At 36.1% G+C, this 15,555-nt stretch overlaps 1 protein-coding gene and 1 pseudogene across 6 annotated transcripts in view; both read right to left on the reverse strand.

The window, feature by feature from the left end:
- The window catches only part of LOC102970010 (disintegrin and metalloproteinase domain-containing protein 5-like), a 134,898-nt gene that overhangs the window by 12,514 nt on the left and 106,829 nt on the right, over positions 1-15,555 (reverse strand). For all 6 annotated transcript variants that reach the window (XM_015544285.2, XM_042983407.1, XM_007097059.3 and 3 more), the window contains 2 exons: positions 9,097-9,183; positions 8,287-8,398 (listed from right to left, as the gene is read on the reverse strand). In XM_015544285.2, the coding sequence (XP_015399771.2) occupies positions 8,287-8,398; positions 9,097-9,183 (199 nt within the window). The remainder of the gene's footprint in view (positions 1-8,286; positions 8,399-9,096; positions 9,184-15,555) is intronic.
- Positions 35-646, reverse strand: LOC102956161 (annotated as a pseudogene).

Raw genomic sequence — 15,555 nt, forward strand, 5'->3', positions numbered from 1 at the left:
TTATTAGGTAAGAATTTTACGAGCATTATTTATATTAGTGGTAACAGCAGAACTGAAGAGTATTGCATCTTCTCCATGCTGCATGGGGAGGACCACCGATAGTGTGCCCCTTTCCAAAGCCACTGCTCTCGGTCTGCAGATGTCAGCCTTCCCATCTCCCTGTGCCTGTGGACTGGTTTGGTGATCCCCTGGGTGTAGGGGTTTCTTCTAATAGCTTTATGGAATGGATCAATGAGGATAATCTCGAAGAATTTGTATGTGGAATCTTCGCCAACCCAGTAAGAATTCAAGACTCTTAGAACCCCACAGTAGCATCTAGCTCACTCCTCTGCAACAGATTGAAGGTTTGGGGAAAATTTTAGCTGGTTAACACCATGATGGACAGGCTTGCCATAGGTAACACTCTCAGGGACTGGGCATTTATGGCCACCATGTCGCACACGAATCTGATGTATGACATAACCTTGCTTGGCATTGTACTCCCAGTCTGTGGGCTTTAAGGGTTTTATCAGCAAGGGGGGCTGGAAAGGGGGCTGTGGAGAGCAGAGAGCTGGCGATAGCGCCAGCAACACACCCTGAGAAGAAAGCGCATTACATGGGACTGCTTCTTCTTCCATAGCTCCTGGATGTACTTGTAATCGCCCATCTTGGCTTACCTTTGAGCTGATAGCTGCCACCAGACAGAAAGAAAAAAGTCTTTCTCCTCTTAAGTTTTTAATCAAATATATAGCCATAGGAAATTAAGATGGCTCTAGAATTATTTTGTAGAATGCATGGCCAAACTTGACTTTGACCCATTTTTGACTGATGTTAATATCTACATTTTCCTCATCAGTTCTTATTCATTCTCAGCTGACATCTGTATTCATTCCTAAGCATCTGACCTATATGGGTACTCAACTTCCACCACATTGTATATACCAGCCACCGATCTGGGTTTATAATGTTATCAAGCTCTGCTTTCTCCAAAATTTATTGGCAAGTTGTTTTTTTTTTTTAATTTGGTATAGATACCAAATACCAAATACTGTTCTCTGCTAGTTCAAACAATGGAGGATCTGATAAGTAGAGGAGCCACCCCCCCAGCTACAGTTGTGCATGGTCAGGGCTTAATATACTCCTCTGAAGACTGCCCCAGTGCTTCTCTTTTAGTTCCTGTAGCATTTTTCAAGTCAGTTCAAACTAGGAGCAACACTTTTCCAGTCTACTTTGTGCTTGTGATTGGGGTTTCCAATACCTCTGGAACGAGGATGACATTATATTTGTAATCAGAAAGCCAGTGAATCAGATGAAGAGGGCATCCTCTCTGGCCAAATACTGCAGATTGATTCTCAGCTACTTTTATAGTCTTTTGGATAATCAATGATGCCACATGGGTTATTCGAAAAGGAATGTAATATATGCCCAGAAAGCCTCAGAACATGAGTAGGATTTCTAGAAACCCAAAAAAAAACTGGTCTTACATCTTTACCTCCTATTGTCTAGTTTTAACAGGCACTACTAGTAACCACCATGAAAGAATATTTATTCACTTATTTACTCTGGGTCTCCATTTTACATTGGTTAAGATTAGTCCCCAATAATCTTCTCTCAAGCTTCTTTTACTTAATTCCAAAGGTGTAGTGAATTTTTCAGGCATTTAACTATTAATGGTGTTTCACCTCCTCCCTTTTATTACCCCAAATGTCTTAGCCTTTATGGCTCAAGAGTTTGTTAAATCAGACTCCCTAAAACAGAGGTCTTACCCCTGCCAAACTTTATAGACAAACATCAGGTACAGAAAAAAGGTGGGTTTTTTTATTGTTGTTTTGTTTTGTTTTGTTTTGTTTTTCATGAAAGAGCTTGAATCCATCAGCTGCAACTCCTAAAAGTTTCCCTTCTTTTCCTTTTTCCCCTACATTCAGAATGATTTCAGAAAAAAACAGATGAGAGCTTTGAGTAAAGTAGTCATGAATGGCACTGTTAATTATGCAGCTTACATGATTACCCAGTTTCTCCAACTGGCTATTCTGCCATAAATAGATAGATTCCAGGTTTATTTAGAATAATCAGGGATGCCTGGGTGGCTCAGTAAATTGAGTGTCCGACTTCAGCTCAGGTCATGATCTCAGGCTTTGAGAGTTCAAGCCCTGCATCAGGCACTCTGCTATTAGTACGGAGCCCACTTCAGATCCTCTTCCCCCCGCCCCTTCCCCTCCGCCACTCACTCTGTCTGTCTCTCTCAAAATTAATTAATTAATTAATTTAAAAAAAAAGAAGAATCTATGTATACAGGTAAGTATACCCTACCAAAAAAATTTTATAGCGAGGGGCTCCTAGTATCTTCCTATTAGCAAATACTATTATTAGTGTGTGTGCTGGTTAATTTTATGTGTCCAACTTGACTAGGCCACACCATGCTCAGATATTTGGTCAAATATTATCCTGGGTGTTTCCGTGAGTGTGAATTGGAATAAGATTAACATTTAAACCAGTAGACTAAGTAAAGCTGATAGCTTTCTTTAATGTGAGTAGGCCTCATCCAATCAGCTGGAGGCCTTAATAAAACAAAAAACACTGATTCATCCATGAATAAGAGAGGATTCTTCCTGCCTGAGGAGCTTTCATAGTAGACCTACAGGCCCCAGAATATAAGGGATTAAGACAGACCTTATGGCAGCTGACCAAGGGAAACTAGTTGGATTAAAAGGTTTCCTCTGATCCCAGGTTCAAGTGCCACCATTCTACTGCCATTTGGACCCAGAGTGATATAGGGAAAGCAACCATGAACATTGGCCTGGGACCATCAAAGTTGTCTTATGGGAAGTCTCAAATACCAAATAATCCAATACTGAGATGCAAAATTTTCTGAGTTATGAAAACTGGTTTGGAAGATTGAAGTTAAAGAACAAAATCCATTTGGAAGTTAAAAAAAACAGGAACTAAAAGCAACGTTGTTTTGGGGTCAAATGAGTAAGCATAAATTATCCGCCTTCTATGGTTGCTGTTTTTAACTCTGACTGCAGATGTTGACAATTGTAATTTGTGATCCACTTGTTTTAACGTTTATTCACTTTTTGAGAGACAGAGACAGAGCATGAGCGGCGGAGGGGCAGAGAGAGAGAGGGAGACACAGAATCCGAAGCAGGCTCCAGGCTCTAAGCTGTCAGCACAGAGCCTGACGCGGGGCTCGAACTCACAGACTGTGAAATCATGACCTGAGCCGAAGTCGGACACTTAAGTGACTGAGCTGCCTAGGCACCCCTAATTTGTGGTTCATTTTGAGTGATGCGACTTAAGTGTGCAGCCTAAGGGTATTGAAATCATTAACAGTCCATCTTTGACTTAGTCTTTGGATTAACTGTTGTGCTTTGTGTCAAGAGAGTGCTAATATAATTTTTCTTATTGTCAATATTATAATCATGTTTTCTAAGAGCTCAGATGATGATAATCAGAATCATTACAATACTAACACCAGCATGACCCGGACATCACTGAACATGAAAACTAAATGACTATTTTTTTTTAAAGTTTGTTTATTTTGAGAGAGATAGCACATGAGTGGAGCGGGGGCAGAGAGATAGGGGCAGAGAGAGAGAGAGAATCCCAAGTAGGCTCTGCACTGTCAGCACAAAGCCTGACATGGGGCTCAAACCCATGAACTGTGAGATCATGACCTGAGCCCAACTCAAGAGCCAGATGCTTAACCAACTGGGTGAGGTGACCCTCACCCAGTCATGAGGTGACCCTACATGACTATTTTTAATACCACTGGATTGAAAATATAAATAACCAAAGAGCATATTACACAATATGACAAAAATAATTTGGATGCAGAAATAAACCCACACATATATGGTCAATTATTTTATGACAAAGGAGCCAAGAATATAAAATGGGGAAAGGACAGTCTCTTAAATTAATGGTATTGGGAAAACTGGTTATCCACATGCTAAAGAATGAAATTGGACTATTCTACATAATATACAAATATTAATATAAAATGTTTTAAAGACTTGAATGTACTTGAAACCATAAAACTCCTAGAATAAAACAGGTAGTAAGCTCCTTGATATTGATTTGGTGATAATTTTTTGAAATCTGACATCAAAAGTAAAAACAACAAAAGCAAAAATAAACAAGCGGGACTACATCAAACTAAAAAGCTGCACAGCAATGGAAACCATCAACAAAATTAAAAGGCAACCCATTGAATGAGAGAAAATATTTGTCAATAATATATCTAATAAGGGGTTAATATCCAAAATATATTAAGAATTCATCCAACTCACCAGCAAAAAAACAAACAAATAATCTGATTTTTAAATGGGCACAAGACATGAATAGAAATTTTTCCAAAGAAAACATTCAAATGGCTAACATACATGAAAAGATGCTCAACATCACTAATCAAGAGGGAAATACAAGTGAAAATCATAAGAAGATATCACCTCACATGTTTTAAAAAAATTAAAAATAGAATTCCCATATGATCCAGCAATTTCACTTCTGGGTACGTAGCCAAAGAAAATGAAAACACTAACTCAAAACTATATATGCACCTCCATGTTCACTGCAGCATTATTTATAATAGCCAAGATATGGACACAACTTAAATGTCTATCAATGAATAAATGGATAAAAAAATGGGGTTATATATATATAATGGAATATTATTCAGCCATAAAAAGAATGAAGACTTACCATTTGTAACAACATGGATAGACCTCAAGGTCATTATGCTAAGTGAAATCAGTCAGACAGAAAGACAGTACATTTGTATGATCTCATTTATATGTTAAAAAAAAATACAAGCTCATAGATACAGAGAACAGATTGATGGTTGCCAGAGGTGTGGGAGTGGCAGTAAATGAAATGGATGAAGAGGGTCAAAGGTACAAACTTCCAGTTATAAAATAAATAAGTCCTAGGAGTGTAATGTATAGCATTGTAACTACGGTAAGTCATACTGTATTGCATATTTGAAAGTTTCTAACAGAATAGACCTTAAAAGTTCTCATCACAAGAAAAAAAACCTACAACTATATATGTGATGGATGCTAACTAGACTTATAGCAATCATTTCACAATGTATACAAATATTAAATCATACTGTACACCTGAAACTAATATAATGCTGTATGTCAATTATATCTCAATAAAAAAGGAATATGCAATAGGTATGTGAAAGCACATTTGGAGGTTGAATCTCAAATTTCTTGGATGAAATAAGCAAGTATGTTTAAATCAACTCCACTTTTTGTTTCCCAAATAAAAACAAACAAAAAACTTTTCTCTCCCCAAAAGACACCAAAGTCCCGACAAAAATAACCAGCAAATTAGCTTGAGCACACTATAGGAACAAACATGCACTGCCCTATCACTCATTCCCCTACCAAACCAACTGAAGTTACATTTCCTGATTCACTGATTACACTAAAATTTCCGGTGGGAGAAAAATGTGAAAATTTTGATAACATCTGCTGGCCCCTTAAGTGTAGCAAGGATTCTGTCCTATCAAGTGAATATGGCAGGAAAGTATTTCTCCAGCTCTGACGTAATTTGATTTCAAAAATGAAGTTTAAAAAAGTTTCTTAATTTCTATGCAAATTTTAATGAAATTATAGATAAGATAAAGAAAAATTTTGTTATCTTGCTCAAATCTAAACTAGACTTTGCTCATCTGTATGCATACTTAGCAGGCAGTGCAAATGTAAACTTCTGCAAGTCCCATCCAGTCTATAAACTTCTTATCAAAGACAAGGAAAAGATCCTACCTGCTAAATATCCTATACACCTTGGACACAATGCTGAATGGAGGGAGATATGTTTACCTGTGATATAGAGGCTTTCATCATGAAAGCTTTTGGTCACTTTTGTTTCCTCAAAGTGTGTAGAAGCTCATAATGGGAATTTTTAAACTTTATGAAATGGGAGGTGATGCTTCTTCAGAAGTGGACACGCACAAGATTGCTCTTAGTGTTACCGGCTATAGAAAATGTGTTGAAAATACTGGCCTGACATAACACCTTTTTCTTAAAACGCTGGACAAGAAGAATGTACTTCTATAATTTTTCAATACATTGAGGATTCAAATAGAAAGAAAGGTTGCAGTAAAAACAGAAATTGACAAACTGTTTCTCTGAAACAATTTGATAATATGTGAATCCTAGGGGGAAAAATTTCACATAGGCTGTGACATCAACTCATACAATGAAATAATGGAAATAAGGCTGTTTAAGAATTCAAAAACTGTAACTAGAAAAAGGCAAGAAGTTAAATAGGACCTTCTCAGGTCCCAATTAAAATTGTAATTTATTTGTAATTAAACTTAAATTTCACAAACTCAAATTACTTCTATGCTTTAACCATGTTCCCTAAGAAAAAAAGATTTTACTTATGACATCCAATGTGCTTTGCACTGTTTAAAAATGATGAGAATTTTTGAAACGGGTAGGCTGTATGATGAATTTAAATATGCAAAGGAACTGATTGATAAGATACCTGGTCTACCAGAAGACACCTGTAGAAACAAAGCTAATGAAAGTTTTTGGAGACCTGCAAACTAATTTCTACAATTCTAAAAACCTACTGTGTCTAGTAAATAAAGCCCAAAGTATGCCATGTTCAAATACATTTGTTGAAAAGATCCTTGGCTGATGCCATCACAATGGACAGACACCTGAATTTAGTAAGTGGCTTGATAAAGCAGAGCTTCAAGTCAAAAGGAATTATATATTTGGCTCTATTCCATTTTGCTGCTGCTTAAAAGAAAGGATGTCTGAAAGTCTGCAAGCAATTCAGAGAAGGATAATTGGACAATTAAATGGAAAGGGTCAAAATTACACCTGACCATATCATAGGACAAAAAGAATCATGTCATTGTTATTTTTTGTTAAATATAGAGCATATATTTAATCCTATTATATTTATACTGTCCTTTTGAAAAGTCTTACATTTATGAATCTTAATAATATACAACAGGATAGCTACAAAATTTAAATATCCAGTAAAGACCTTTTAAAAAGAGGTAAACATCAATTGCTATATTAAACAATATATTATAAAATATTATCCTTATTAAATATTGTTATATTTTTGCTCACATATATTATTTGCTTAATTTGTTGTACTATAAACTATTATCAATTGACACTGGTAATGAGTTCTATTAGTGTTTTGCTTAAATAAGAGCATTTATGTAACAAAACAATCAATAACACAGAATAATATAAATTTAAATAAACATCTATTTTATACATATTTATGTGAAAATAAATAAATATGTAAAAATAAATATATATATATACTTATATGTTGCATGTTAAATTATTATTCCCTTTTTTGGGGGGGGTGGGGTTCTAAAACAGAGTCTAATATGGCTGTGTGTTAACTCTGTAAAAAGTTCGTCACCCTAGGTTTGCCTTTCCCCTAGTATCCAAGCTTCATGTAAATCTGCCAAGGAATATCATGATTTTCCCCAAAAGGAAAGGGGTAAGGACGGCTAGCCTCTGATTCCAGGTTATTCTAGGTGGGCTCCAATATCTTCTAAAACCAGGAACTATCCCCCAGATATACCCAGGCCTGCCTAGATCTGCTTAAACTCAAAATACTACTCAGAAAACTCAGGGAAGAGATTCTAGAGAGGATATTTCTAAAGATTACATGAGAACCCTTACAATGCAGCAGAAAGGAATAAAAGATAGCTTGAAAAATTCTGGTGGCATTGATATAACAACAACTACTAACAAACACTATTTTAAACCAGAAATGTATAAGACAACCCTAAGTGAACAATCTAAATTAACTAGTCAAATTTTATGCACTGAAATTTCTACTTTTAAATTGTCTAACATTTAATTGGGTGTACTTTTTGTTAGTAAACCACATCAATATTAATATAAAAGTATAAAACAGGGGTGCCTGGGTGGCTCAGTCGGTTAAGCATCCAACTTAGGCTCAGCTCATGATCTCACGGCTCGTGAGTTCAAGTCCCACATTGGGCCCTGCACTGACAGGTCAGAGCCTGGAGCCTGCCTCAGATTCTGTGTTTCCCTCTCTCTCTGCCCATCCCTGCTTACGTTCTGTCTCTCTCTGTCTCTCAAAAATAAATAAATGTTAAAAAAAGATTAAAAAAATATAAAAGTGCAGAACAAACTTCTACCGTCTTAGATTTTTAAAAATCTTACAAATAAAACAAAACCATGCTTGTTGGTATCAGTTGTTTTGCAACCTAGCTTGGAATCTATACTTTAATTTCTTCTCTTACATATTATCTTTGAATAATGAAATTTGAAAGACACTAACCAGATGGAGGTATGTGTCCATCATCTATGCTTCCAAATTCTCCCTTCTTCTCCAGGCATTCAGGAGGAGCAAACCCATTTTGACAATGGCAATGATTCAAATTGTTGCAAATCTGGAGTAATCAGAAAATAGAACGTTGTTTTGTGGACCAAGATGGTTCAATAGAGACCAATGAATATTCTATACTTATTCAACAGAGAATTTATTTCAGAGAGTTTATCCATTCCAGAGAATTTAACTTGAATAGACAAATTCAATAAATTTTCACAAATTTTCTCTTGAAATTGTCCATACTTTAGTAAGTATATTTAGCTTCTGCTGCTAAAGCATTTTTTAAAAAATTCTTCATCTCTTTCCACAACCAGACCCAAATATTGGTAATTACCGGTAACATGCCACTAATTATCATTTAGTTGATAGTTTCACAAAACAGCCCAGATTCTAACGAGCAAGACTAGTAAGAAAATTCTAATGACCTTGTTTACTAGTTTCTATCTCCTCTCTGTGAAAATAAGATTATTTTGGTTGTATAGTAATTCATGGTGCATATAGCACATTTGCACCATATATTTACCAAATACTTTATACATCCAGAGTCATCTTAAATGTTTCTACTTTATCTTCTCTAATAAACAGTTTGGCAAGACTTCTTGAGAAAATAAGATTGAAGTTATAAATTATAGACTATTAAATGACACCTAGCAGCATGAAAATGATTTTTAGCCATTTTAATGATTTTTTAAAAAGTCTCCAAACTGTTTACTGAAATGTTAAAGCATGTTGCTTAAAATGAAAATTGAAATTACTTACTCCATGGCTATTGCAATGATGAGAAGAATTGCACGTCTGATAATTTACCTGGTATTGAATTTCTACACAGTTAAAGTTGACACAGTACTGAAAGCAAAAGGAAGTGAAAATAGGCATAATAATCAGATTGTGTGCCTGGATAATACAGAAGAAAAATACAAGAAAATTTCACAATTCATACTTTCAAGAATTGGCATAAAAATACAAAAAAAAAAGGTGATAATTGAAACATTGAAATAAATGTGAAATAAGCTATGTGCCTTCAGATTATAAAGATGTAACCACATGTGAGAAGTTAGAAGTTTTATTTTCTTACCATCTAACATTAGAAACCCTCTTAAAAAGAGAACTATCTGGAAGAATAATTTGACTAGTTCCTGGAGTTCAAGAATTATCTAAAAAGCATTTTAAAAAAATACCCATGCCTGGGCTGCATCTGAGACATTTATCTCGAAATTTCTGGGGACAGGGTCCCCTCATTATTGCAAGCAGTTAAGGTTGAGAACTATGAGGTGGGAGGTTGAGATCTTAATATCACGGTATGAGCAACAAAGGAAGACAGCTTATGATTCCATGTTAAAAAAAATGAGGAGAAAGAGAACAGCAAGGATGACAGATAATTATTTGAGATAATAGGGCAATGAAAGACTCCCAACTATGAGATGGCCAAAAAGCCTTCAAAGAAAAGGAATGTTTAATTTGTGGATTTACACTGTTCTAATTTATGGCATTAATTTTTGTGACTTTTTTCATTTATCGAAAAGTTTTCAGTAAATTCAGTACTTTGTGAAAGGGTTTTACTTTTTGAGTAAATTTTGTCGTTGGATCATAGTAACAACCAGGTGTGCAGAAAGAGGAGGACCGGGACACTGGAAAAAAGAGATCTGATACACTATCATTTAGAATTGAAGGGGAAAGAGACCACAGATCAAATTTGTATTCCACATGCTTCCAGATGAGCAAGATGTTACTGAAACTTTGGTTATTTTCATGGACTATTATCAAAATATATTATATAGAAATAAATTTGAATTTAGCAAGCACATCTTGAGACTTTCTCTCAAAAAATATATGTCAGTTGGGGTGCTGGTGTGGCTCAGATGGTTAAGCATCTGACTCTTGGATTTTGGCTCAGGTCATGATCTCACAGTTCATGAGATCGAGTCCCAAGTTGGGCTCTGCACTGACAGTGTGGAGCCTGCTTGGGATTCTCTCTCTCCCTCTCTGCTCCTCTCTCTCTCCCTCTCTCTCTCTCAAAAGTAAACATTTTTTTTTTTAATGGTAAGCTTAGAAATAAAATGGAGTAGACCTTGTCTAACTGTATCCTTACCCAGATATAATGTCTGGAAGCCAATGAACTAGATACACTAAGTGACCAGAAATGCCTCCTGCATTCTCTTTCACTCATTTAACAAACTTATTTAACAAATTCTTGAAGAATTAGACTCACAGATATAGGATGTGGGGCTTAAGCTGGCATGAATTAGACAATTTTCAGACCACACTACAAAGCTGCAGGAGGATTTACTAGAACCCTTTACATTCAGAAGCATCAAGCCACATGAAAACAAACTACTAATTCACGATCCAAGGGATATGATGTAATTATACAGGACTGAATTAAATGATGAGGAAAATTAATTGTGGTTTCTTTTCTATTTTTTTATTTTTCTGATGGTATGTGAGGAAGCCCTTTTCCTTTCTACTTGTTGCATCCCTAATCCTCAATTTAGTATCTATGCTTTTATAACTAAAGCAGTTTAAAACTAGTAACTGATTCTCACTGATTCCTCAAACATCAGAAACAATATTCTTACTGTTTCTTTATTTGTCATGGCAATGTAGGCTCAAAAAAAAATTAAGGACTTATGCTTCCAGTCAGATTAAAATAGCAGGGTCCAGAATTACCTTTCTACCATAAAAAAGTAGAAAAATAGGTAAAGAATAGGAAACAACTATTTCTAGAGAATGGAAAACAAGCAGCACAAGACTATTATCTCAGAAAAAAGAAAGACAAATTAGGTGAGGCCTCCCACTGTCCAGGCTCTCTGCTTAAAAGGAATTTCCTGACTAAGGTGTAGTGAGATGACACCCAAACACAGCTTAAAAATCTAATAGACAGAGATTTGGGTAAGTGAAGGCTTAGGAGGCTGGAAGCTAGAATTTGCTGGGAAGACTATTTCATAAGAGGGAATTACTGACCAAGAACAACTTCCAGAGAAAGAAAGATTATCAACATCTGTAAGATGAACAATTTCTAAAATCACAGAAGTCTGGAAATTGTCCAAGGTCCTACCAGCCCAAACATACAGACCTTGTTGAATTCACAGAACATTCAGTAGAGACCATAAAGGGCCATAACTTAGAAGTGCGGCAAATTTACTCTCTGCCCTAAAAAGAACGTAACAACAAGTCTTGAAAGGAAACTAACCTGAAAGTAATTTAAAGAAATTCAATTATTTTTAAAGCAAGAAGTCATTCAATAATACTCAATTCATAAGATTTAGTATGTAATAAAAATATGAAGGAGGAAAATGTGGCCCATAAATAGTAGAAAAATCAAGCCAACGGAGCCCATAATTACTAATGTTAAAAGTGACGGAAATAACAGACAAGAATGTTAAAATAGCTGTTGTAAACAAACTTTATAGGCTCAAGGATATAAAAAGGACCTGAACATAATGAGAAAAGCATTAGTAGATATAAAAAAGAGAACAAATAGGAGGTGCCTGGGTGGCTCAGTCAGTTAAGCATCTGACTTTTGCTTTTGGCTCAGGTCATGATCTCAAGTTTCCTGAGTCCAAGCCCCACTTGGGATTCTCTCTCCCTCTATCTGTGCCCTTCGCCTGCTCACGCGTGCTCTATAAAAATAAATAAACATTTTTAAAAAGAACCAACAGAACTTCTAGAATAAAAACTACAGTATATGAAATGAAAATATCATAGATAAAAGATTTCTGTTCCATAATATCTATTCTAGACTTCTAGAGAGCTCACATTTAGTAAGAATGTGTTCTTCCTGACGGGCCAAGGACGTTAGCAGCCTTTCAGAACCTTGGGAAGAGAGACATTCACCTATATTTATAAATATTTCAAGTGAAATATGGTAGGGAAAATTTCTTGGACTTGGTTTCCTAGCCTCATAGTAAGATATCATTTTATTTTTTTTTTTAATTTTTTTTTCAACGTTTTTAATTTATTTTTGGGACAGAGAGAGACAGAGCATGAACGGGGGAGGGGCAGAGAGAGAGGGAGACACAGAATCGGAAACAGGCTCCAGGCTCCGAGCCATCAGCCCAGAGCCCGACGTGGGGCTAGAACTCACGGACCGCGAGATCGTGACCTGGCTGAAGTCGGACGCTTAACCGACTGCGCCACCCAGGCGCCCCTAAAATATCATTTTAAAGATCCAGACCAAATTCCTTCTGAATTTGTCAGACAGTAACTCTCTGGTTCTAGTTTGCTCAAAATTGTATGTTCACCTATTTATATAATCAACCCAAAACCAAGACCCATCATTTTTATGCTGAGAAATAATATTTGACATTATTCATGATCAAAACGTAATACTTTTAAGAAAATGTATTCAAACTTGGAAATAAGGCAAAGAGGGATCTGAATTCCTCATCTGAGAATTATTTCAATATGGTAGGGGCCTGAACCTTGTTTGACTTGCTTTTACTGCTGATTAGACTCTAGACTTTATACATTTATATATCATTACATGGATTAATTTGTCTGGAAAAGATGCGGGAAGTCACAAACACACAAACACACACACACACACACACACACACACGAAAGGAATAACTTAGCACTGAAAAGTCATGAAGCAAAATTTATAGGAAATATAAACAATATCACAACAAATATTCAAAGAATTCATTATGACTTTGAGTCTAGAGAAGATAACAAAGACCTGTTTCTGTGTGTCCTTGCTAAGTACAATTATAAAATATTATAAAATTATAAATGGCTTGGGAGACAAAAAGAAGAACTCAGTGGTGGTCAGAAAAAGGGTGAGTTGGTTTGAGACCTGAACTGGAAGAACAGTAGTGTGTCTTGTGCTTCTCCCCAGCTCCCCTCTGCTCCAACCCAACAGAAGTCCATCCAGATCTTGCACCTCAAACTAGTACCAGAAGGCAATCCAGGTAGGCTCATTCCTTCCCCAGATCAAATGTTATCCCCTCTGACAACATCAGAGGATATCAAGACTAACACCATCAGCTGCAAGAGGGATGCACTTAGAACCCCACCAATAGTAAATGGCCAGAGGAATCTTTCTCCTTCCACTTGGGACCTAAGACTCTCCTCTCTTCCTCCCAATAAAAGGACAGCTGGGCAAAACCAGCAAGAGGGACTTAGTCATGGCAAACAGTCCAGTTGAGAAGCTACTTTTACCCCACAGCCCCACTAACTTGAAACTCTAGAGATTCTTTCCTTCTCTAGGAAGTGCCAGGACAGGCAAGTAATATTGGAGAAGGAGCCTAAACAGAGCAAGCAGCCCAACCAGGAAAGCCACTACCATGTCTAGATGAACCAGGGTGGATGGGTACAACCGGAAGGAGAGATGCAAACATAACAAACAAATGAGCCCAGCAAGCTTTTTTGATCTTCTCAGATCCTAGTGATCTGAGAGTCCTTTCTCTACCCAGACACATAAAAGTAACTGTAGGGGTGAAAGGGATGGAGGGACCAAATGGAGGATTCTAATACACCCCTCCTCCCTGAGAGACGTGCTGTTGCTTGGCCTGGGGAAACTCCTCCTATCCCTTCAGGAAGCACCACACTTCTAAATAATTCACATGTCAAAGAAGAACTCCCAAAGGAAGTAAATAACACATAGAACTGAAAGGAAATGAAACTATAGCATACCAAAATATGTAGGGTACAGCTAAAGCAGTGCTGAGACAGAAATTTATAGCACAAGATGCTTAAATTCAAAATGAGGAGGGGCGCCTGGGTGGCGCAGTCGGTTAAGCGTCCGACTTCAGCCAGGTCACGATCTCGCGGTCCGTGAGTTCGAGCCCCGCATCAGGCTCTGGGCTGATGGCTCGGAGCCTGGAGCCTGTTTCAGATTCTGTGTCTCCCTCTCTCTCTGCCCCTCCCCAGTTCATGCTCTGTCTCTCTCTGTCCCAAAAATAAAATAAAATTAAAAAAAAAAAAAAAACGTTGAAAAAAAAAACAAAATGAGGAAAGGCCTTAAATCAATAATTTAAGTTACTACCTCAAGAAACTGGACAAGAGGAAAATAAACCCAAGGTAAAAGGAAAGAGAGTAAGAGCAGAAATTAATGAAACTGAAAATAGGAAAATGATGTGGAAAACCAATGAAACAAAAACATTGTTCTTTGAAAACCCATATTAAACTGATGAATATCTACCAAGACTGAGAAGTATAAAAAGAGAGAACTATCACCAGTATTAGAAATTGAGTCAAAGTTATCACTACCCAATCCTTCAGACATTAAAAGAGATGATAAGAAATACCATGAACAACTTTACAGACATAAATTCAAAAACTCAGAAGAAATGGACCAACTCTTAGAAAATCATGAATGACCAAAATTCACCAATAAGATATTGATAACTTGAAGATACTTATAACAACTGACTTTGAATTCATAATTTAAAAGTTCCTTAGAAAACTCCAGACCTAGATTATTTCAGGGGAGAATTCAACCAACATTTCAAGACCAATTAATGTATTTTTTAAATAATCTCTTCCAGAAAATAGAAAAGAAGGGGGTAATTCCCAAACTCATTTTATGAATTCATATAATATATTCAGTATCAGATAAACACAGTATAAAGAAAGAAAACTAGAGACCAATATCTCTGATGAACTAAGATACAGAAATTATTCAACAAAATATTAGAAAACTAAATCCAATAATGTATAAAAAGAATTATAAACCATGAACAATTTATATCAGGTATATAAGGCTGGTTCAACATTCAAAAATCTATCAGTGTAATCCAACATATCAACAAAGTAAAGAAGAAAAATCATATGACTACATCAAAGGATAAAGAAAAAAACATGTGACAAAAATTTAAAAAAATTAAAAACCCAAGGCACAGGATAAAAGCTCTCAGTAGAGGACAATTAGTTCAACATGATAAAGAGCATCTACAAAAAGAAATCAAAACAAAACTACAAATAACATCATGTTTAGTGATGTAAAGCCCTAACACTTTCCTCCCTAAGATCAGGAACAAGGCAAGGATGTCCACTTTTGTCATTTATATTCAATACTGCACTAGAAGTTTTAGCCATGGCAGTAAAGCAATAAAAAGAAATTAAAAGTATATAGAATGATGAGGAAGAAAGAATATTGTCTATATTTCCAAGTTACATGATTTGTCTATGTAGAAAATCCCAAAGAAACTCTGAAAAAAAAAATCCTGGAACTAGTATGTTAGTTCAGCAACATTACAGGATGCAAGATACACACAC

This window comes from Panthera tigris, chromosome B1 (genome assembly GCF_018350195.1).
Source record: "Panthera tigris isolate Pti1 chromosome B1, P.tigris_Pti1_mat1.1, whole genome shotgun sequence".
In the NCBI taxonomy this organism is placed as follows: Eukaryota; Metazoa; Chordata; class Mammalia; order Carnivora; family Felidae; genus Panthera; species Panthera tigris.